We start from the raw sequence: 25,241 nt of genomic DNA, 5'->3' as shown, positions 1-25,241 counted from the left end.
ATTATACAAAATATTTACCAAAATAATCTCCAATAAGGGCAACACTGGACTTCAGTCAACCAAGGGAACAGGCTGGCTTCAGAGAGGGATACTCTACAGTGGATCAAATCCATGCCATCAATCAGGTTATCGACAAATCCGCAAAGTGCAATAAGCCTCTCTATATGGATTCCATAGATTACGAAAATGCATTTGATTCAGTAGAGATACTAGCAGTCATAGAGGCATTACGTAATCAAGGAGTTCAGAATGATTACGTAAATACTTTGGAAAATATCTACACAGGTTCTACAGCTACCTTAATTCTACTTAAAAAAAGCAGGAAGATGCCTATAAAGAAAGGGGTGAGACAGGGAGCCACAATCTCTCCAATGCTATTCACTGCGTGCTTCGGGAAGTATTCAGCTATTAAACTGGGAAGGCTTAGGAGTAGAGATCGACGGCGAATATCTCAGCAACCTTCGATTTGCAGATGACCTTGTCCTATTCAGCAACACTAGGGATGAGTTACAACAGATGACTGAGGACCTTAACAGATAGAGTGTGAGAGTGGGGTTGAAGATTAATATGCAGAAGATAAATATAATGATAAATAGCCGGGCAAAGGAACAAGAGTTAAGGATTGCCAGTCGGCCTCTAGAGTCCGTGAAGGAGTACGTTTACCTAGGTCAATTAATCACAGGGAACCCTGATCATGAGAAAGAAATTCATAGAAGAATAAAAGTGGCTTGGATCGCATACGCCAGACATTGCCAGCTCCTGATTGGAAGCTTACCATTATCATTGAAAAGGAAGGTGTACAATCAGTGCATTTTACCATTGTTGACATATAGGGCAGACACTTGGAAACTAACAAAGAAGCATGAGAACAAGTTAAGGACCACGCAAAGAGCAATGGAACGAAAATTGCTAGACATAACGTTAAGAGACAGAAAGAAAGCGGTTTGGATCAGAGAGCAAACGGGTGTAGACGATATTCTGATTGGCATCAAAAGGAAAAAACGGAGCTGGGCAGGTTATGTAATGCGCTGGTTAGCTAACCGTTGGACCATTAGGGTTACAGAATGGGTACGAAGAGAAGTAAAATGCAATAGAGGACGAAAGAAGACTAGGGGGAGCGATAAAATTCGGAAATTCGCGGGCGCTATTTGGAATCGGTTGGCACAGGGCAGGGGTAATTGGAGATCGCAGGGAGGGGCTTTCGTCCTGCAGCGGACACAAAACAGGCTGCTGATGTCGTTGCTGCTGCTGATGATGACGATGGAAATTGTCTTTGCCATCGGCTTCATCTACAGAGTTGTAAAAGATAAAATGCATCAAGCAGTGTTCCTCGCGCTTGTTTCTCGCTGCCGAAGCAGTTGTGTTGAACCCTTAGAGCAACATACCTCTGCCTGTTATCAAAGCTAGCGGGGACGTCCACTGGGAACTGATGTTCAAGGGAAAAGCAGACGAAGCAATAAACTATCGTTGAAAACGGCATATTCCAGGTTGGAGTGATCGAAAAGACGAAATAATACTTGCCTTCGTCAGGAATCTGCCAAGAGGTGTCCTGTATTTTTCCTTCAAGTCTATGCTCTTGACACATTCAGGACTCTGTCGCAGTTCTTGCAGTTCACGACAGAGCTCGTCTCCTCCTCTATTCTTTCACATTTTTAAATAATAGTAATCAGCAATTCGCGGCCTTTCGGCGGAACGTTGCTGGAGCAGCGAGTGGCTGCTGACGCCCGTCTGCTCTCGATCCAGAAGGCATCCAATGGCGGCGCTCCTGGTGCGCGGGCTGCTCGCTGTAAAAGGTCTACAAATTTTTGATGAAAGAGAAAGAGATGACTGTTACGCCACGGTGTTAACGAACATGCAGTTCGTGACCTAGAAGTACACCAAGTGCGCAACTTTGTGGACAGGAAAGGTACACAAGATAGATGTCGATTATTGTTTGAGGTCAAGATACGCCCCGAAAGGCGAATTACTACTTTTATGAGAGTGTGCTGCTTGATTATGATATAGTGATTGCCCTCGAGCTTTTCCTTTATATTTTTTAATGAATATAAGCTTCAAAATTGTGATGGTAAGCTTCCACCTAGTATCGTTTTCCTTGGCGTACACATTACAGCGCTGTGGCACGAATACCAAGCTATTAACGAAAGGATTTCGCTCAAGGGCTAGTTTATTTATTTATTTACTTATTTATTCATTTATTCATTTATTTGTCTATCAAAAATGTCCTTACAAGCCTCGCACGAGGTATGCGGTAAGGGGGGCGTCACGAAAGAGTAGCAGAGTATATATGTTGGGCATAAAACAAAGCATAATATATATGCATTATTAGCAGACAGTATAAAAATGTATGAACAACATCTTATGCATACATTAAATCATTGCGCAAAAATAATAGGACCTGTAGTGCACATATCAGAGAAACGACAAAAGATACAGTTGTTCTCGTAAACAACGCAAAATATATAGCCTCTCTAATGTCATTGGGCAAAAAATATAATAATAATAACTGAAATAATGAGCGCAAAAGTGAAACAGCACAAAGAACCCATATAAATGGAAAACGAAAGAAAATGCCTCATGCATCATGCAACATGTCTCTCGAGTACGTCGCTTTGTGTTCCTGCGTGTCCTGTTTATTTCCACTGCGCAACCTTAGTAATAGGCAGGCCGTGGCATAGAAGGTGCGGGTGCAAGAGGATGTACCTATACGCAAGTAAAGTCGTCTTTGTTGGCGTATACAGATGCACAATGCGCCTGCGGGCTCCCGTTCCGGGATCATGTGTGCATTCAGCTCGAAATTTAAATAGAAAGAACCTTATGGCAGCCGCTACTTGCGATCTACAGGCATCTATAGACATCTGCCCCGTTCACACCCATTTTGAGCTTCGGTGGCTTGAGATAAACCACGCAACGCAGCAGAACACAGCCGAAAGCATTGTGCAGCCCTAGTCGCAAATATGCTAATAAACATCGCCTCTGCCTCTTTCACAATTTGTAGTTCCGTGCACCTTATCGGAACCACGACATGCACAAAGCATCGTTTCTTTTAAAATGAGTTCTTTTTTTAATGTCTAAATGTGTCAGACTCACAGAACCTGCATAGTGGAAGAAGTGTGTATTGAAGATTGCAAGAGACGAGAGAAATCTAATAAGCAAGAAAATGCAAGCAACTAAGTAATAAGCTAATAATTAAAGGAACGAACTTATAAATCAAATATATGAAGTGCGCCTGATAAACGCTTTTTTTTGCGGGAAGTCAACGTTCTGGCACGGGTAAGATGTTCCGTGTTACTAATCGCATAATACTGCTTGGCGGTCCTCATCTACCCAGATAAATGCATCCCGGAAATACAAGGGCCGTTTGTCTTACTACGTATACAAGGCCGCTTGTCTTACTACGTGTGTACCTCTGTCACGCGCCTATTCATTGGCTATAATTGTATTCACGTTTGTATTCCCCGCATTGTTGGTCCATAATTTCTTCTTCTTTCGCACATGACAAGGTGAGACAGAGATGTCGACGGTCGAGTCCACTGTGGAAGGTAAGTCCCAAAGACCACGTTTAGAAAGACGTGCCACGCTCGAAACATAGCACCTTCACTCTGAAAACGTTTGAGCTGTTACTGGTGCAATTTGGAAATTCATGCGCACAGAAAGACGAACAAATGTCTGCTGCTTTTTTTCAGAATCATGGTCATTTTGATTTTTTTTGCACCTAATTACGCATCATGTGCATCATATTTTACCCGCGGTAGGCATTCCGAAGTTTCGCGTATATGTCTAAAAACGAATTAAAGAATGACGACCATTCCACTCTGTGAAGATGGAATGGCAGCGAAAGCTGACAGTCAAAGCTCTCAAACGAGAAGCAAAGTGCTTTCGCTGTCATTCCATCTTCACAGAGTGGAATGGTTGCCCGGGCTGGAGATTGTCGTTTTCGTTCAGCATCGCGGGAACGTTCTTCGTCGGTGGTCGTTTCGTGCCGGCGCCGTTTGCATTGTCGTTGCTGTACCCTCGGGCGCTCCTCGTACGCATGTTGTTCTTCGAGTGTACGAACTATACGTGTCTGCCCCATCGATAACGCAGCTGTTTCTAGCGCCGATACCTCTCCTGCTTATATACTGCGATAACCTTGACGTCACGGTATTTTTCACGGCGAACCGTTCTAATCGGCTCCGCATTCTCACATCTGCGCTGCCGCGCTACACCCGTATGGGTTTGTTACAAATCGCTAAGTCCGTTTCTTTTGCCCGACGCCAAAGAAACAACGGAAGGTTAGTCATATACAGCTTTCGCAGTGAAAAAGAAGTGTAAAATTCCTCAAGGTGTACCTGAAGGAGATGTAGTACTGACCAATCCTACTTCCTCAGCGCCTACACCGAGCAGCGAGCGACCCGCCGTGGTTGCTCAGTGGCTATGGTGTTGGGCTGCTGAGCACGAGGTCGCGGGATCGAATCCCGGCCATGGCGGCTGTGCTTAGATGGGGGCGAAATGCGAAAACACCCGTGAACTTAGATTTAGGTGCACGTTAAAGAACACCAGGTGTTCGAAATTTCCGGACTCCTCCACTACGGCGTGCCTCATAATCAGAAAGTGGTTTTGGCACGTAAAACCCATTTTTTTTTACACTGTCTGCGCTACCGCCTTATTTCGTTACTTGAAGAAAAACTGGCTGTCGCTTAGCTAAGGTTAAGCCCAGGATGCGAAGCATACTAGCCTTTATTTTAACGCGACAGCGTTAAGGAGCTCGTGTCACAGAAAAGCCGGTGTCTTTGGCTCAGGCGTGCGGCGCTTGCTCAGGCGCACATTTCGTTGTCGCGCCGAACGCTGCGTTGCTCGACGCTCACCGCGTCTGATGCGGGGCGCGTAGTCGCTGCGCCGTAGCAAAGCCACCTAGAAACAGTCTGTGTAGCACGCCGCAACCTTCGCTTCTCATTCCAACGAGCAGCTCTGTCTCCAGGAGGTATCTCACTTCGGGAGTGTCTAGCAGAGGCAAGCGCAGCTGCTTATATACCGCCGCGACGCCGCGAGCGACAGCGCGAGTTGGAGCCCTGTTTCTCCTCTGTCGTGACGTCATGGTGTCACGTGGTCAGCCTTGAAGGCGACGCCGCGAGCGACGGCGCGAGTTGGAGCCCCGTTTCTGCTCTGTCGTGATGTCACGGTGTCACGTGGTATTGAAGGCGACACCGCCACGCCTGAGGAGCTGGGTTGAGCTCTAGTAATATGCTTCGCATAAAAAGAGCGCTACGAAGACGCGGACTAAAAGGAGACCATGTACGACGGACAAAGCGCTTTGTCCGTCGTACATGTTCTTCTTTTAATCCGCGTCTTCGTAGCGCTCTTCAAGTATGCAAAACCAACTCGCCCACATCAAGCTTCTGCTGCTTCAGGTTATTTCGTTAGGAATCACAATCGTGGCTGTACTTTCAATAGCTTCGATTTGTCAGCAAGGCTGTTCGTATTTCGACTAACATAGCATGCATGGTCATCTTTGTTACGCAACTCACAGTATTGAGCAGTGTTGCGAGCGGCTCGTAATACGGTCCCTGCTACTAGGATGTGGCCATTGCATACTCGCCATCCTCGAAGCCATACAGCCTGCTCTAAATGTCTTTGTATTTTGATTATAAAGCGTGCTAACCTTCTCCCAACCATTAGAGCCAAACGGTCACGTGAGGGCGTAGCACCTTTCGGCTGATTACGTCAGGATGCCAAAGCGCACGCTTTCAGGACAGTTGCGAGCGGTAGCGAAAGGCAGGCTCTTCACTCTTGCTAGTGCAATGAAGCAGGTGCTGCCGCAGGCTCAGAAACAGCCTAAAACGATATATGCATGGCGATGCTTTGAAAACTCTTGTTGTAATGGCCGGTGCTAGCAGAATGGACGGAAAATCATGGGGCCAACATGACAGCTTTTATGTTCTATGCAGCCCCACCCATTGGGTTCGAATACTGCCCTCAGTAAAGCGCATGGCATGGTTCTACTCGGGTGCAGTAATGGAAAGATCATTGAGGTTCAAGTCACGGCATATGGTAACACAGAGTTCCATGCGGACTGCAAATGCGAGGCGTACCTTCTTCCATTCCTCGGTCACTAATGCGAAACGCCGAATGCCTGAGAAATTACGACAGTACCGCATCCTCAATTTTGCTAATATGGGAACTGGAGCTACCGAGTGGATAATTGACGAGTTTCGTAGCAAGCTCGGCCAAAATAACTGCGGATGGCACGCCGACCTTTGACTCGGACTCGTGACACATTACAATGGCGAAACGCACTCTGCTGGTTTGTTTAGTTTCGTCAGTTGGTTATCGTTTAGCCAAATTAGCTGAGAAGCTAATTATTGAAATGCGCGGTTGCCTATCTACTGAGCTCCAGCCACGGGTATTTATGAAACAATATTCAAAATCTGCATCGACACGGCGTTTCGCAGAAGTTGCAGAGAATTAGGGGCGGCACTGGAGTACGCATGTTCGGTAACATACTAATTAGCTCGTTCGAATGTATTAGTTATGCGAATGCACTCTGAATAATAAGGACATTCCAATACTGATGCCGGTATAGATAAAACTTATATCTAAGAGAAATGTCGCCTTAAAGATATATATGCGAATTACGCGCGACCTTAGAATCTATGGTATGATGGTAGATAGCCAGCTTTATTTATATAAGTCTTATGAGTTATCAGCCGTTTGTTGCTTTTTTTTTGCCTTCATATTCTTACACCAAAATAAACACTCGTAGGACAACAGCGCCGCAGTTGCCCCCTTCGCGCTTTTTTCCGATTTCTGGCTGTTGGCGAGTTTATGGCGCAGTAGCAAGGTCACTCTATCGAATATAATTAAGAAGAAATTTTTCAGAGAATGAAGAATCATTCTGCAGGCAATAAAGTCTACCAGAAATGCACGTTATATGCCTTAGTGTTCGTAATTTAAGGGGAAAAAAACAATGTGGCTCTAGAAACTAGTCAACGAATTTGCAGGAATTCAGGGTAAAGCCATGTTGATGAAGTAATTCTCTACAACTTTTCTTGAACACAGCGTATTATAATCTTCCAAACCTTTCAGCTACCCGCCCTGGTTGCTCAGTGGCTATGGTGCTAGGCTGCTGAGCACGATGTCGCGGGATCGAATCCCGGCCACGGCGGCCGCATTTCGATGGGGGCGAAATGTGAAAACACCCGTGTACTTAATTTAGGTGCTCCTTAAAGAACCCCAGGCGGTCGAAATTTCCGGAGTCCTCCACTACGGCGTGCCTCATAATCAGAAAGGGGTTTTGGCACGTAAAACCACATAATTTAATTTTTTTAACCTTTCAGCTGAAGATTTGTTGATGCAACTGAGAGATAATTGCAAGGTCTTCACCCCTCTCCTTTTTAAAATGGCCATCAGGTTAGGCCAATCTCGACCGTTAATGCATGAATGAAATTAATTAGGAAACATTTTAATGTTTTAATCGTTTAAGATGTTGGACTACACATTGCAGCCATTTTGTTTGTTTGCAATGAGCGTTCCAGATTTGACGAATACTTTTAAGAGGCAGACAATAGACGCGGCACAAAAGGAATGTCACACACACAGGGCAAGCGCCAGTCCTGTGTATTACCTTAACTTTGTGCCGTGTCTCTTGTTAGCGCCTTAAAAATATTTCTCAAATTTACACCGGCTAGGCCGACAGTAAGTTCGTCTAAGCGTTCCAGAATTAACTCATAACTCTAAGCTTGAGGTACAGTGGACTGGAAATGGAGGTTTGACACTTTCTAAAGGATGAGGCATTGGTTACGTGCTGTAGTTACCACTCACGTGTTTCCATTTGTCTCTCACCTACAGCGTCTTCTTACACAAGCGAAAGTAAGTTAAAGCTAGGGGTGTTGCCCACATTGGAAGAGACTGGTGCCGTCTCTGAATGACCGAAGCGCATTTGCATGATATGTTTTCTTCACTCCGTGAAAATCAAGGAAACGAAATTGCATCTCTCTGTCTAAAACAGCTTGTATGTGAAATTGTTAGAGTGGGGATTACAGTAAATTCTACATTGACTTTTGTTGACTTATGCTTTGCTATCCATGCGCGTGTCAATATGGAAATTTTCATCACTGGACTTTTCGAAAATTGGGCCCTGTAAATTTGCGCAAAGTTATTTCTTGTACTTTCTAAAGAAGAAATAATTCTTTGGCAACGCTCCCATTTTCACTTTCTCTGCTATACAAAAGCCGTGCTTGTGAAATGTATTACTTGACGCCCTCAGCAATATCAAAATTCTTTTTCGCAATTGTTTTGTATAACTTTTATGTGCTGACGAAGAAAGTCTATAGTTAGCTTAACCCCAGTTACAGCATGAAAAACTGTTTTGTTATATAAATATAGGAGGAGGAGGAGGAGGAGGAAGTAAACTTTATTGCCCTAGAAAGAGTAATTCAGCGGTCGGGCAGGATGTCTTCATCTTCTAATGGTTGATGCCGATCTCCGGCCTGCATGGATGGCGCCCCTATTCCAGGGCACCACTGAGCGTGGCTGCTCGTCGGGCATGATCCACCAGCCTCCGTTGGAGGCTAGGGTCGCCGCTGGAGAGCACGCTCTCCCACTGCTCCACGCTCGGATTTTCTATTTTGTGGAATGCCTTATTCGTATTGCACTCCCATGTGATGTGATAAAGTGTGGGTAGTGCGCCACACCACGGGCATGTGTCCCTGTATTGACCTGGGAATATTTTGTGTAGTTTATGTAAATTTGGGAAAGTTCCTGTCTGCAGCTTTCGCCAGTGAACTGCCTGTTGTTGAGTGAGTGTATTGTGAGGCGGGGGATATCTGATCCTCGTCCCTCTATGGTAATTTAGTATGTCAGAGTACGTTGGGATCACTGTCATGAAGTCCTCAGGATCTCTGTTTAGGCCCGCTCGGTTTGTATGCTCGCAAGCGATCCTATCGACCCTTTGGTTGCCCTCAATCTCAGTTTGCCCCGGTACCCAAAAGATGGTGTGTCCAATGTGTTTATTCTGTTGGCCAGCGCGGAGGAAGATTTGGAGCGCTTTTAGACCAATTCTGCCGTTAGTGTAGTTTCGACATGCGTCTGTTAGAATTATAAGGAATCTATTTGCGGTAGCCCTCCACAGCTGCTAGAGCAACAGCCATTTCCTCTCCCTCGGTTACCGTACAATCCCGTGCCGACGCGCAAGTGATTTCCCTATATAGTCCGAGCCTATTACTGTTCTTTTTCCCTTCGTTCTCGAGGATATACCGCGGCGTCCGTGTATACCGTGTTCGCCTTGGTTGCTAGGTATTTTTCTACATACTTTGCCCTAGCGTTCTGCCTGGCTGTGTGTAAATTCGGGTCCATGTTTCTTGGCAGGGACCCTACTTTGATAGTACTGCGATAGTCATCGGGTAGGTTTGCCGATCTTTGTTCTTCCCTCTCAATTTCTTTATGCCCCAGTTTTTTTTTAGGAGCTCTCTGCCCGTGGTAGTCTGCTGGAGTCTGAGTAGCTGGGACCCTAATTGTGCTTCTTTGAGCTCCTCGAACGTGTTGTGGAGTCCGAGGGCCAGCAGCTTCTCTGTCGAGGTGTTGGCCGGCAGGTGAAGCGCTGTTTTAAACGCTTTCCTTGTTATGGCGTCGGCCTGGTCCCGTTCGCCTTTGTTTGTGTAGTAATATGGGCGGGCGTACGTAATCCGGCAGATTTTGAGGCTCTTAACCAACTTGACTGTATCTTCCTCCTTCATGCCACTTCTTTTTTACGAGACGCGGGTGATCATACGTGCCACCTGTGCCGTCGCTTGCTTGAGTATGTTTATGGTGTGTGTGCAGCATTGATTGCTCTGCACCCACATTCCCAGAATCCTGACGGCTTCATTTCTGGTATTTTTTGTCCTTCTAGGGTGACGCTGATTTGTTCTTCCGAGCGTTTTCCTCTTCTGACTCGCAGGAGCTCTGACTTCTCCGTCGAGCAGGCGAGGCCACTTTCCCTAACACATTCTTCCACGCATGTTGCTGCGGCTTGTAGTCGTTCTTCTTTTTGGCTGAGCGAGCCTTGGTTAGTCCAGATGGTGATATCGTCGGCATAAATTGCGTGATGTATGCCGTCGATCCCTTCCAGCTTCCGCGCTACCCCAATCATTGCAATGTTGAAAAGGATCGGTGAGATCACGGATCCCTCCGGGGTTCCTTTGTTAGGCGTGTGGAACTTGTCTGTGCGCAGGTCTCCTAACCCCACCGTGGCTGTTCTGTTTGATAGGAACGCTGCCACGTAGCCGTGGATTCTTCGTCCGCTATTGAGATCGTCCAGTCCCTTGAGGATGGCCGCGTGGCTGACGTTGTCGAATGCTCCTTTGACATCGAGTGCCATTATTACGTTTTCTCCGTTGTAGGGGATGTTGCTTAAAACCCCCTCTTTAATTTGTAGTAGGACGTCTTGGGTTGATAATTTGGTGCGAAAGCCGAACATACTGTGGGGATACAGATCTTCATCTTCCATGTATTGTTGTAGCCTCCTTGTCACGATTCGCTCGTACAACTTGCCAAGGCACGAAGTGAGTGATATCGGCCGTAGGTTTTCTACTAGTAGCTTTTTCCCTCGCTTGGGGATCATAACTACTTCCGCATGTTTCCATTCCTCTGGCAGTGTCCCCGCTTCCCAATGTGTATTGAGGAAGTTCGTCAGGTTTGTGACCGCCTCATCACTTAGGTTGAGGATTAGTGCGTTCCTAATCTTGTGCGCACCTGCTGCTGTGTTCCGGGTCGATGCCTTAACTGCTGCGAAAACTTCCTCCCTGGTGATGGGTCTGTCTAGGTCGGGGTTTTCTTCGCCTCGGTATCTCTCCGTGTACGCTTCGGGTTTATCTTGCCCGTAGCACTTTACACGGACTTTTTCCAGTAGCTCTTCTTCTGTCCCTTCAAATTGGTGTACTAGTTTTTGGATGGCCTTGTTACTTTCTGACTTGGTCTTGGTTGGGTCCATTAGAGCCTTGAGGATACGCCAGGTCTTTGCGGTGCTGAGGGTTCTATTCAGCGTGTCGCTAAACTTTTGCCAACTTTGTCGTGTGAGTTGGGCTGCGTATTCCTCTGCATCCGTGGTAACCTCTGCTATCTTCTTCTTTAGCTTCTTATTTAGTCGTTGTTTCTTCCACCTTTTTGTTAGTCCACGCCTTGCCTCCCATAGCCTGAGGAGTCGCGAGTCCACCTCCGGTGTTTGCTCTGACCTTTCGACCTCCTGGGTGTATTGTTGCTGTATTTCCTTAAGTTGTTTGCACCATTCCTCTATGGAGGTTATCGCCCCCTCCATGTGCTTGCATTCTTTGCGAAAAGCGTTCCAGTCCGTTATTTTGGCTGTTGCTACCTTGCGCTTGATGTTCTCTGCTGACACTTGCGTTCTTATAATATAATGGTCGCTACCCAGGTTCTCCAGCAGGTTCTCCCACGTGGCTTGTCTAGCTCCCCTGACGTATGTCAGGTCTGGCCATGTGTCGGGACTAACGCTGTTGCCTATTCGCGTTGGATGGTTTGCATCCGTTAAAACGGTGCAGCTTGCGATTTCTGCTGCGTCGCTAACTTGCGTTCCCTTCTTAGTGTCTTTTTGATATCCCCAGCTCTGCCCCCTGGCATTAAAGTCACCCATTATAAGCAGGGTGTTGGATTTCGCTAGCGTGCTGGCTCGTATGAAAAGTTTCTGAAAATCCCCGTCATTTTGTCGTGGCGGACTGTATAAGTTTATGATAAAAGTGCTTTTTTGTTTTCCCTTTTTCTTTGGAATTATCTATGTCACGATGTGTTCTATCCGCGTGTCCGGAATTTCATCGTGTGCTATGGCGACTAGTTGTTTACTAATTAAGGTGGCCGTGCGATCTTTTTCTTGGCACGTGTATACCTTGAGTGTCGGCACGGTGTTTGTCTCCTGCAGCGCGATTATGTCAGGACGACTTAACTGTGAATTTATGAATTGCTGCAGCGGGCCTTGCTTTTTGCGGTAGCATCTGCAGTTCCACTGCCATATATCTAATGTGTTGTTTCTAGCCATGTTGGTTTATCGTTGGTTGTTGTTATACTTTGGTTTTCGGTGCCGAATCTTTTTTCGTGATAGAGCCTATCTCTAGGCTCATTTGTTGTCTTTTGCCTATTTTGATTTTTTATGTAGTTGCGAAAGCTTTGATCTTCCATTGCGATCTTTTGTTGCATCAAACTCATTTGCTCCTGCATTTTTTGCATAAAGGATTGCATTTGCATTTCTATGGTTCCCTTTTCCGACTGATGTGGCTGTTGCTCCATAGCTGGAGGTGGAGTCTGCTGTCGCGGCAGGCTACCCGCCCTTTGCTGTCGCAGTTCCCTGATTAGTTCTTTCACTCTCTCCTCTAGTTGTTCTGTTTTCTTCCTACTCTGCTCTAGTTCTCGCCTTAGAGCCTTGTTTTCTTCCCTTAGTTGTTTAAGTTCGTTGTCGTTATTGTTATTGTCCAAGTGCGGAAACCGTGATTTGGGAGGGCCTGCCCCCCAGCTTACCTTAACTCCGCCCTTCTTTTGTTGTTGTGTGGTTTTGGCTGCTGTTCCCACTGCCCTTTGGCTGCGGATGGTGGCCCCAGCGGTGGGAAGGAGCTGTCCCTGGAGTGGCTGCGGTCCCGGCTCCGCGTTTGGCTGCGGCCTCGGCTCCGCGAGCGGCTCTGCTCTCCTTCTGAGCTCAGCCACCTGGGACGGCGCCTACGGCTCCGGCTCCGCCCTCGGCTTTTCTGCGAGGCTCGTCCTCGCAGCTCGTCGATGTTCTTGAGGCGCATCCGGCAGTCCCGGGTACCGGCGGCGTGTTCGCCTCCGCATACCAGGCAATTTGGTTGGCACTGATTTCCTTCAACTGGGTTGTTTGCTCCGCACTGCCTTTAGGTTCTCGCTCCCGGCGTTGGGCAGACGCCCGAGCGGTGTCCATGCGTGCCGCATACGTAGCAAAACTGTCTGGTTGGTCTGTAGGGGTATGTCTTGTATTCTACTCCGCTGAAGATGACCCACTTGGGAATGATGGGGCCGTCGAAGGTGATTAGCGCCGTCTCCGACTTGCCCAGCATCCTTGCCGCCAGGATCTCCACCCCTTGAGTACGTAGTCGCAGCTTGGATTCCAGTATTTCAGATGGTAATCCTATCGGTAGTCCGTGGATGACCGCCCGCTTTACGTCCCCAGGCATCGCCACGTAAGCGTTTACTTCGTAATTGATGCCGCTGTATGGGAGGTACTTGATCTTCCTGATGACGTCCGCTACTTCTTCCTTGGAAGCACTTGCGATGACGATGTTGGACCCTGGTCGGAGCCTGACCAGAAAGTATTCGTCCTTGAATTTCATCCCGCAGGCCTCTATGATGGCTTGCGTTGCTTGATATGGTTTCATGTCCTTGATTTTCAGCCCCCCTTTGGGCCGGATGATGATCTTCGCGTCGTCCATCGGTAGCGGTGGCAGCCTCTAACTCGGCTGCCGCGGCGCTCCCACCTTTTGTTGTTGCTGCTGCAGCGCTCCCGTCACGCCGTCTTGCGTGACGCCGCTGCCAGCTGTGGCTGCCGGCGTCATCTTGTTATTGTTCCCCGTGGCTTGGGATCCTCTCGTCTTAAAAATGACGTCGCTCTCTGTAGCACGCTTGAGATTCCTTTTCTGGCGCCTGGAATGGTAGATTTGCCAGTTTTTTTCCCCGTCTTGCTGCCGGCTCGCCTCACCCGTGGCGTCCTGCTGCATGAGGTCCTCTTCTGCGGCTCCGGTGCCCGCTTCCTCCATGCTCGAATGCGTGGTGGCGGGCGCCTCCTCCATTACTTGGCATTCTGCCGGGTTTTGGGCCGGCCCGGCCATAAAATTGCTTGTCACAGAGTTGGTAGCGCCCCGGGGATCCATTTCGGTCGATGCCTTGTCGCTCCGACCTACTTGGTGCCCGCCCGGGTGTCGGGTGTGGCTAAGCCTAACGCGAGACTTAGCTCCCCAGCCACGTCGGAGATCTTCGAAGTCCGATAAAAAGTACAAAAATGGGCCTACCGGCTCGAAGGTGGTATCCTCGTGGTTCTGACAATCAGGTGCGGTATGTTGTAGGTATGTTGTAGGTGCGAGGGAAAGCGTTCGAGTGTTAGCCTACAAGGGTGGAGGGGGTAGAGGCAAATGAGCGCGTCTCCAATTCTAGCCCAGCCGTTGCTGCGCGTGGCACAGCTGATAGCGGCCGCACTGGACCTCTCTTGAAGGTTATCAGCGGCGGCAGATACAAAGATTTCGTGAGACGAGATAACCTGTGGATTCGTGTGAGCAGTGTTGTCCATCCCTAGAGTTGGAGGCCGCGTCATCTCAATTTTTGGAGACGCGTTGAAGCTGTAGAGGCAGCACGAAGTGTTCGCTGACCGCTGCTGCCGTTCTTCATCACGTCAGAGTCCAGGCAGCGATTGTCCGTGGTCATCGTGTGACATCTGTTCACGTCTGCCTGTACGACCATCGCACTATGGCCGGTGTAACGCACAATTTTTCCATCGCAGTTTCGCTCTGAACGCGAAGCATCGATGCGATAGCAGCTTAATCGACAGCTATGCGAAGTAGGAATACTTGTTTTACCGGTCGTATAAAATTATAAGCTATTTTTTACGAAGTTAATAAGCATGACGTCACGCGCGTACCGGTAACGCAAACACATCTCCGTTGACCGCAGAAACTCGCTGACCAAACACTGGAGTGTGGAAGCACGGCAGCAGCAGCGAGCGGATTTACCTTCGTGCTGCCTCGAGCTCTCGCAATAAAAAGAGATTGGAATAGTTTAACGTTGTACTGTCACATGCTTGCAAATTTTGTTAATAAATGCACGTTTACTACAATTACCCATAACCTTATTTTGTGTAGCTGTGTCACTATATATATATATATATATATATATATATATATATATATATATATATATATATATATATGTGTGTGTGTGTGTGTGTGTGTGTGTGTGTATTCAATTTATATTAGAGGAAGTAATTCTATGCGCATCAGATAACGACGCACAAGCTTTCCACTGCTGTTCCTGAAGTCGAACTGACTGCACGCAGGTACTGTGGGACCAGAGCAGTAAGTATAGCGGGTTTGCGCTCGTGCATCCTAACGTTCCCATTGCCCTGAAATCTTAGCAGCACGCAACGAAGGTCGGATGGCTGCCGTTATCTCCGTCGGCAGCCACAGCAAATCGTCGGCAGCCTTTTATACGGACTAGTATGAGTGAGTGCTACATGAGAGAAAAAGGAGCAATTACGCGCACTCTGATACACGTAAAATACCATAGCACTTCCGCGAACACGAAATCGTTATCGGTAATACTAAGACAGAGCTGATTTTACGCGTAGGCGTAGATCGGCGAGCTGTGAAATCGGCGAGCTTACGTTTGAAGCCGCGAAGGAAGCGAGCTCCGGAGGAGGAAGGCGCTTGGAGGTGAAGGAGAGAGTCGGCAGGCTCGCGCCCTTTCTCTGTTTGCTTGGACGCCGCAGTGCTCACCGTGCATGCTGCAAGATTTTAGGACGATCCCACCGCTGCCACCAGTTGTAAGATTTTAGGACGATCCCACCGCTGCCACCAGTTGTCAGGATTGGGGGCTCAATCCCATCGCTCGTAACTCGTTGTCAAAATTGGGGTCCGGCATGAATTCGAAGGTAGCTGGCCCATGCCGTCATCCAACTTATCCACGCTGAGGACGTTGATGATGGGAAGGACTGCTTCTCATAGAGAACGAGGAATAAGGGTTTATTTATAGTATTTACATGCAGTTCATCAGTCTAGCATGACTGCTAGAGAAAGTACGTCCGTCTAACACGACTGCTTGAGAGAGTGTCTCAGTCCAACATGACTGCTTAAGAAAGTGTCTCGAGCATCCGCACAACAGCGGTTTGTAAACACTCGGTCCCCCTTGAATTCCAAGGGGACGGAAACGTTCGTCCAATCATTGTAAACACGTCGCCTCTCTCCAGGACGGCTTACACACACACACGCACAGGTTCACGGTCCGGTCCGGAACCGACGTCACGCGAATTTCGTAGAACTCGGAGCTGACCCTCACAGCGCGGCCGGGTAGCCATTCTCTTGCATCTTGGTCGACGCGTGGGAAGGAGCATCAGTAGACGTTCCCGCGTGCACACTCCCCCGCTCGCGGCCGACCCGGGTAGGCGGTGTCGTGTTGAGCACAAAGCCTGCTTCGTCGAACTCATTCGGTCACAACGGCGACGAGGTTAGAGCGTAACGCCAGGGAAAGTTGCCGCCCCTGTCGGAAGTGGCTGGCAAAACTTGCACCTTAGCCGGGCCGTTCTTAACAATGCACGCGGCACCTCTTCTTTGCATCTGCAGCAATGTGCGCTTGCCCTGTTATTTCACTGTTAGTAAAGTTGGTACAACAACTGTTAAAAAAAGCGCGCCAAACATTGGACGCCGTGAATCTTCCTAAAGCTGACGGCTCTAAATACTGGCTCGCAAAAGTTAAGGCATCTTTGAAAAAAGCGCGCCAAACATTGGACGCCGTGAATCTTCCTAAAGCTGACGGCTCTAAATACTGGCTCTCAAAATTAAGGCGTCTTTGCTACACAATCTTAACGAAGTTGTATCATAATCTCTGAAAAAAGGAGCATGTTCGCGGAGAGCATACGTTTGCGCATAACCCACATTCGCGAAGTGAGACGTCACTGCAACATTGTTTGAGTAATTAGTACCGAAAACTCAGGGAAACTATAGATCTCAACTTGCAAAGTGGCAATAACTATAATTGATCTCAACTTGCAAAGTGGCAATAGCTATAATTGATCATGAAATGCACTGTTACATTGCAAACCCTGTGAGGTTTTTAGCAGCAGTATTTGACCGTGTGGTGTCTCAGCAGGTTAATGTCGAGCAGGCATGCAATATTTATTTATTTATTTATTTGTGATACCCTCAAGGTACATAATTGTACATTGCAGAGGGGAGGGGCGCGAATACATTCGAAGAGTAAAAAATGCAGGATTAGTTCAATGAATTTCCAACGAACAAAAGCAATATGAAAAAAGTAGCAACACATTCATAACAAATCTCAGAGGCTTACATAACATGAAAATACACAAAGAATACACTTTAACAAGCAGACAATGTTGACGGATAAGTACATAATCATGCCGTTTGCTACCATACATTATTTTGTGTTGGTTAGTGCATTCTTAAAACGAGTGGGGTCACTGATGCTTACTAATGATGTTGGTAGGTTATTCCAGTCGACTGAAGTCCTAGGAAGGAATGATTGTGAACACGCAACGGTGTTATGACGGGGTACGTTAACTTTATGTAAGTGGTCACGACGAGCCGAATAATAAGGTGCAGGTTGGATCCAAAGAGGACGAAGAGATGTGTTGTGGTAGTAGATTTTATGAAAAAGGGAAATGCGTGATTCTTTTCTTCGAAGAGATAATAATGGAATTTGAAGGGTTCTCTTCATTAATGTAACACTAGCAGTGCGATGGTAGTTAGCTAAAATGAAACGAACCGAGCGATTTTGCACCGATTCAATTTCGTTAATTAATGTGATCTGATGAGGATCCCAAACGGATGAAGCATATTCTAATTGGGGGCGGACGTATGTCGTGTACAACAGCCGTTTTAATGAAACTGGCGCAAGCGAAAAATTTCTCTTCAAATATCCTAAGGAGCGGTTAGCTTTAGATATTACATACTGTACATGCTGCTTCCAAGAAAGATCGTTAGTTATATGAATGCCAAGATAACGGTAGCATGTAACGGATTGAATGGGGCAGTCATTAAGGGCGTAGGTAGGGCAAGTTGTGTTAGAACGAGAAACCCGCATAGATTTGCATTTATTAATGTTGAGTTCCATGCACCAAGTGAGGCACCAGTTAGATATGTTATTTAAATCGGATTGAAGGGTAGCTATATCAGAAGCATTAGTAACTTTTCGATATATAACGCAGTCGTCAGCAAATAAACAAATTTGTGAGGAAATGTTATCAGGTAAATCGTTAATATATATTAAAAATAAAAGAGGACCAAGAACAGACCCTTGTGGAACACCGGATTCAACTGGAGCCGCGTGAGATGTGGAGTCATTAGTTACAACAAATTGGGAACGAGAAGAAAGGAATGATTGGATCCAGCTGAGTACTCCAGGGTCAATGTTGAGTGCGCTAAGTTTGTGTAGTAGCAGTACATGTTTCACTTTGTCAAAAGCTTTAGAAAAATCCAAAAATATGCAATCAGTCAAAAAACCGCTATCAAGATATACATGTAAGTCATTAGTGAAAGTTACCAGCTGGGTCTCACAAGAAAAAAATTTGCGAAAGCCATGTTGACCGTTAGAGAAAAAATTATTTTCTTCAAGAAAGTTGACGAGGTTAGAAAATATGATATGCTCCATAATTTTGCATGGTACTGAGGTAATCGATATGGGCCTGTAGTTAAAAGGATCTTGAGTTTCGCCAGATTTGTGGATAGGAATAATCTTTGCTGTTTTCCAGTCATGAGGCAAGGATGAGGACAGGTACGATTGTGAAAAAATGCTCTCTAAGATGATAGAGGAATACTCACTAGTATTTTTTAGAAATTTCGTCGTGATTTCATCTATTCCACAAGAAGACGTAAGTTTAAGAGTGTCTATTATTTTTTTATGCCAGTAGAGTTAAAAATTACGGGATCCATAGGAAAAAAATTGCAGCATGGTAGCTTAGGAAGGTCGTTATCATGTGCTGAAGGAGTGAAAGCCTTTATAAATACATTATTTAAAATCGTAGCGCAGTGCTGCCGAGGTATAGGCTCACCGGAAGACGTGCTAAGTGATACGATTTTCGACGCACTAGGCCTTACTACATTCCAGAAGCTTCTTGGATTATTGATAAGCATGTTCGGAAGGGTATTATTGAAAAAAGAAAATTTTGTTTTCTTTATCGCAGATGAGTAGGCCGAGGCAGCTTCTTTGTAAGCCGACCATTTAGCCTGGCTTTCCGTCTGCTTAGCGGTGCGAAAAAGACGTTTTTTTCTGTTAGATAGGCGTTTCAAAGATTTAGTATACCATGAAGCATTGTTATTCGAAAAAACACGCCTCTTCGGAATAAACTTGTTAACAAGATCGTGAATTTTTTCTTTGAATATATTCCAGTTAGTATCCAGTGAGCGCTCAGCAACTTTAGGCAGGTAATTATCAAGGACTAGAGCAAGTTCGTTGTTGATAGCGGTGAAATTGCCGTTTTTATAATCACGAATGGTTTTAATACTGTTTTGGGACGGTAGGATTGCCAAGCTAATGAAAAAATGCAAGACGTCGTGATCACTCAAGCCGGGTGAGTGTGTAACCTTAGATATGATATATGTTGATGATGTTAAAACAAGATCTAAAAGAGATGATGTGGTGTTCGTTACACGTGTAGGGGAAGTAACTACCTGAACCAGGTTGAAATCAGCACATACCTCTGCAAAATGCTTTGATTCTGCGGAAGTTGTATTTAGTAAAGGACACGTGCTTGACCAGGAAATATTCGGAAAGTTAAAATCGCCCATAAGTAATATTGGCGTTCCGGGGAAGCGAACACTTATCTGGCACAAGCAATCATACATGCTATCGCAAAAAGTAGGGGCTGATGATGGTGGTCGGTAACAAACACCGATCACAACTTTTTTGAAATTTACAGAAATGCAGCACCATACACATTCAATGTTACATGATATGGATACAGGGAAACAGTCAAAGCATTCATTAACAGCAATTAAGACGCCACCGCCTAGTGTGTTAGCGCGATCAGTACGGTAAATATTATACTTTTTATTGCAGTAGAATAACTCAGAGTTTGTTACTTTACTCGTCAACCACGTTTCGGTTATTCCAATTATGTCTGCATCACAATCATTTATTAGGCTACAGAGATCATCTTTTTTAGGTAAGAAGCTACGAATATTAGTAAAAAGAACCGGTAGTCTTGATATTATAGGATCGAGGTCCCTACCCCTCGCGTTATCCTATGGGCGCACTGTTAGGACATTGCGGCCTGATCTTAAGGATAGAACAGACGCCGTGGCATCATCTGGGGTACTGCTTAACGGCTTCAATTCACAGACCTTTTGCTCAGTGGCGTCGTATACATAGCATTTTTTACCAATTAGTAGCTTGTTATATCTTAATTTAAATGGTAAATTCTGACTTTTTCCGTATTCGATAAGAGTTCTTCTGGCGTAGCGTGTAGCGGGACTGAAATCTTCACTAACAGAGATACTCATTTCTTTTAGCATGGGGCGGTTCGATAATATTACTTCCTTCGTTTTATAGGCAGCAAAATTTACTATCAACGGACGAGACTTCCCTGGACTGAATCTACCAATACGATGTGCACGCGATATGCTGTCACTAGTTATTCTGAGGCTTAGAGTGTTTGTTAGAATGTCCAGTATCTTTTCCTCCGATTGAACAGCGGATTCGGTGGCGATGTCCGTTAAACCATAAAAAAGTAGATTATTTCTACGAGAGCGGTCTTCCGCATCATCCAGTCGGGAGCGTAGGAATGCAGCGTCCTTTGCTATATTCCCAACCGCTTCACGCACGTCACCGAGTTCATGCTGCCATTTTTCTAATCTACCGGTCTGATTTTCTACCGTCGCAAGTCTTTCTTTAATTTCTGATATCGCTTCCGCCACCGTTTCCTGATGCGTTTTTAACTCTGTAATAGTGTCCAGCATTGCTTTTTGGTTATCCTCCATTCTTTTAGACCTTTGATTCAAATCGCGTAAGGTTTTCAGAACTTCGGATAATGTATCTGATGGTTGTTCTCTCGGAGGACCAGGATTACTCTCAACGTCACCGCACAAAAGCAATAACAAAGAACAAAAAGGACCAAGCACTGCTTCTGGGCATGGAAGCACGATTATAAATGGATCGTCGGATTTTAGTCTTGATATGGAAAGGCAACTGACCTGTGGAATGAACAAAAAGATGCGTGAGGCCATCATTCCTGTCGTGCGTCCATGCCCACTGAAGATTTCGCTCGGAGCGCTGGCTTTAAGCTGACTCGCTATCGGCGCAGCTGAAGACGCTGAAGATGCGCAGTGCACATCAGGTGACAAATGACCAGTGACGTAACCACCCTGCCAGAGGAGGGCGGCAGCGTACGGACACATGGAAGCTGGGAAAGCACCCGCCATCGCAGCTTCGTCGTAAGGGTCACCAACTGTACCGTTGCTGGTGAGGCACTGGTCGACAGGGAGCATCTCATTTGGTGGCAAGCAGCAGTCGCCAGGATAAGATGAGGTAGGTGAGGCACAGATGTCTTGAAACTTTGCTTCCGTGGTTAACGAACCGTTGTAGAGAGCTCCACCGTGACGAGAGACAGCATGACATTCCCGGCCAAGGACCAGGGCACCGAATAACTGTGGAATGAACAAAAAGATGCGTGAGGCCATCATTCCTGTCGTGCGTCCATGCCCACTGAAGATTTCGCTCGGAGCGCTGGCTTTAAGCTGACTCGCTATCGGCGCAGCTGAAGACGCTGAAGATGCGCAGTGCACATCAGGTGACAAATGACCAGTGACGTAACCACCCTGCCAGAGGAGGGCGGCAGCGTACGGACACATGGAAGCTGGGAAAGCACCCGCCATCGCAGCTTCGTCGTAAGGGTCACCAACTGTACCGTTGCTGGTGAGGCACTGGTCGACAGGGAGCATCTCATTTGGTGGCAAGCAGCAGTCGCCAGGATAAGATGAGGTAGGTGAGGCACAGATGTCTTGAAACTTTGCTTCCGTGGTTAACGAACCGTTGTAGAGAGCTCCACCGTGACGAGAGACAGCATGACATTCCCGGCCAAGGACCAGGGCACCGAATAACTGTGGAATGAACAAAAAGATGCGTGAGGCCATCATTCCTGTCGTGCGTCCATGCCAACAGCAATTTTGCGGTTGTATGACAAGTGTTATGCGACTGCCTCTGTAAAGTGTCTAATTAAAATACATTTTGTGATTCTTCGCCAGCGGGCCTTACTCGCGCTTCCTGATTTCCGTTACTGCTGCGAACTTTGGCGAACGAAAATGTCCTTATCTTTGAATTCATCGTATTTTATAACCTGGTAACAGTTCTCGCTGAAGTACCTGGTACCTGGGGCCGGCCGCATCCATAATACTACATCTTCTTCCTGGATTTGGGTCATTGTTATTATTATGTCGAGTTATTTTCCCGGTTCTATCTGAGTCTCTTTTTTTTAATTTTGCGTGAGCATATTTCTTGACGCAAATTGCGGCTGCATCCCGGGCTAAGAGAGCGACGTGTCGTCCATTGTAGCGCGATGTGGACCCACGCCACGCAGACGACTTGCTCTCAGACGTGGGTGGGCCGATGCTGAAGAAAGTGTGCCTGCACGCTACCTCACACGCATTCTGTGTAGTGCACCGACATAAGTTCAGGCAGAGGTGCGGCTTGCTCAGAGGAATGGTGCTTGTAAGGCAAAGTGTCGCAATGATGTTAACTAACCAATAGTTAGTCACCCGCCTGTGTAGACTCGTGAAGTGTACGGCTTCTTGCAATGACCTTGCAAGTGCTCAAATTGTAATCTCTTTTTTGATCTGAAGAAGTTTCTAATTCTTTGCATGTAAATGATTCATTTGGAAGAGGAAGCCTCAAATAAATAATAATGTTATAGTGACGTTTCACTCCGTGAATGTAGGTTCCGCGCAGGCGTAAGGACGCCGCGCGCATACACACCGAGTACCACGGCGTCGAAGCACAAATGGAAAGGACACAAACGTGGCGATTCTCTTCTCCACCTCCAGGCGTATATCGCTATACGTGCAGAGTGCCTCGATGTCTTCCTCGCCTGCCGCTCCGTGCAGGGTAGAGACAATCGCAGCGTCTACTACGGCATTGGGCACGCGAATGGCGGATACACACGAGCGCCGGCAACGCGTCCTAGATGGCGCTCGCCAAAGGCTGCAACGACGTCCGCCATTCGCGTGCTCAACGCCGTAGTAGATGCCACCGCTGTCTGCACTTTGTACGGAGCAGAGGGCGAGGAGGACATCGAGGCACCCAAGTGCAAAGAAGAGGCGCATCGAAGGTGCACAGCGAGCACGGCGGCGTCGAAGCACAAAGGAAAAGGGCGCAAACGCTGCGATTCTCTTTTCCTCCAGGCCCCTTTCTCCTCAGGTGCTCGCGTCCCTCGCGGTTTCAAACACAATCTCGCCAATTTCACAGACGAACCATCTACGCTCACGCGTACTATCACTGCACGAGAGTCCACCATTAAAATTTTAATAGAAAACGTTTTATGTCAATGTATGTACAGCTAAGGTTCAGATCGATGTATACAGAACAAGGCATAAAGATAAAAATAGTAAGCAAGAAGTGGTACCATTGCAGAGGTCATGATAGTTCCACGTTTCCCCGAACAGACAAAAAGGGAAGCTTTATCATTTGTACTGTGGGTCAAGTGGTATGCACATTGAAAGGAAGCAAGGAACTCTTTTTCAGTAATAAAGTAAAAGCGGCTAAGGCCAATGTTTTCATCAATCAACACAAATCATTCGAAAGGAAAACGAAGCTTAGTGTGCTTCCTGTAACTGGCCTAGAATGTTGGCACAATATATGATTTATTCGAGGACTCTTGTATTATTAGTAATAATTACGCTTTGTTCACAAAAGTTCTGGCTGCCCGTACAAAAAAATTCTTGAGAAGGCATTGAAATATTGTTGGTCAATGTTGAGTTCTTTATTGAGGAATTATTGAGAGTATGTTGGAGAATTGTTGGGTTGAGTGTTGAGCACTCTTGAATATTGGCCACTGAAATCGAATTGAAACACCATTGGGTACCTCAATGTTGAATAATTGTTAAGTTACCATTGAAAGTCCATTGTGCTTAGACGGCCCGTTGTGTTTGTTTTGTTGAATGGTTGTTGGGTTACCATTGCTACTGCGTTGAACTAACGTTGTGGTAGTGCTGTTGACCTGTCGTTGAGTTATTATTGCCACAGCATTGAAAAGCATATCGTGCCACTGTTGAGATGCCATTGAGATTTCAGAAGTCGCCATTGAAATATGATTGACGTTCCGTTGGGCTAGTGTATTTTTATTCATATATTGAAATTGCTTCGCTGTTCACACTTGCATGCCCCGGTGCCTGCTCATAACTTTCCCAAACACAAACAAAATCAAAGGAGAGACTGATCAACTTGAAGTACCTTTATTTACACTAAAGATGTGTGCACGTGAAACATTATTACAGTACATAAGGCACCCCTACATCTAACCTGGAGACACAGGCTAGTACCTACAGCACTCTAGCAGTGTAAATACATCTGAAAAAACCTATACATATGAATCCAATCAAAACTATCATTGTGCTCTTCACTTTCGACTTAAGTTTGCAAAGTTTTCGACTTAAGAAGGCAAAGCGACTCAAAAGGCAGGGCTTAAGCATACTCTTGCAACAACCAACTTTGAACACATGAACACTTGGAGCTGCTTGCATGTGAATACACAAAAGACATCTGAATATTTTACATTAAAATGTTGCGCACATAAACACATCACAGGAAGAGCTACGGATGACTGTGACAAGGCAAAATAACCAACTTGAAACGAATGACTTCACGTAAATATATACAACCTTTAGCACACGTCTTTCACCGTGATTAAAATTTAATGAAGTACCAAAGTAGACTTGCCTGAGCTTTGCCTTCGCGATATATATATTTTCATGTTGCCCAATTATTTTATAAAATAACATCACTCAACTTAGCTATTATTTGACGAGACATCATTTAGAAAGTTGTCGGGCATGATGAACACCTGAATCGTGTTTCTGACAAGCCAGGATTGCTTTCTTCAGAAATAAACTTGTAAAGCTTTTGTGTAATGAAAGCAGCTTATCTCCCTGGTACAAGTCAAGAACAAACAGTACGCCATTTGATTATGTTAATTTGGGGTACAGAGTAGTTCGTTAGAGGCATTTCCTCAATTTAGTGAGCTCATTTTCAGGTAATATTTCTGGACTTGCACAAAGCTAATTAAAGCACTTTTTGGGGCCTTTTTTCCTATACCCAGCAACTAAGTGCTACCTCAGTCAATAAAGAGATAAGGAAAGGCTAATACCTTGAACGATAAGAGAAAAAATAATTATTTAGCACAGAAAATTGGTAGTAACACATGGCTAACACAATTCCAAACAGCCAAATAAATGGTCACCTGCACTTTCAGTATCAAGCACCCCATAAATAGTCTTACAGTATGAGAAAAGGTTCCAATGACTCGACAGCCCGATTGCTGAGACAGTGAAAAACGCAAATAA

The 25,241-nt window shown here is 46.1% G+C and overlaps 1 protein-coding gene across 1 annotated transcript in view; it reads left to right on the top strand.

The window, feature by feature from the left end:
• Positions 1-25,241, top strand: part of LOC139061341 (uncharacterized) — an 83,883-nt gene that overhangs the window by 6,205 nt on the left and 52,437 nt on the right. The window contains exon 2 of the mRNA XM_070541254.1: positions 3,501-3,539. Coding sequence (XP_070397355.1) covers positions 3,501-3,539 — 39 coding nt within the window. The remainder of the gene's footprint in view (positions 1-3,500; positions 3,540-25,241) is intronic.

The sequence above is a fragment of the Dermacentor albipictus genome, chromosome 6, assembly GCF_038994185.2.
Source record: "Dermacentor albipictus isolate Rhodes 1998 colony chromosome 6, USDA_Dalb.pri_finalv2, whole genome shotgun sequence".
Taxonomy (NCBI): Eukaryota; Metazoa; Arthropoda; class Arachnida; order Ixodida; family Ixodidae; genus Dermacentor; species Dermacentor albipictus.
The sequence above is the reverse complement of the archived record's forward strand: the minus strand, read 5'-3'. Positions and strand labels throughout refer to the sequence as shown.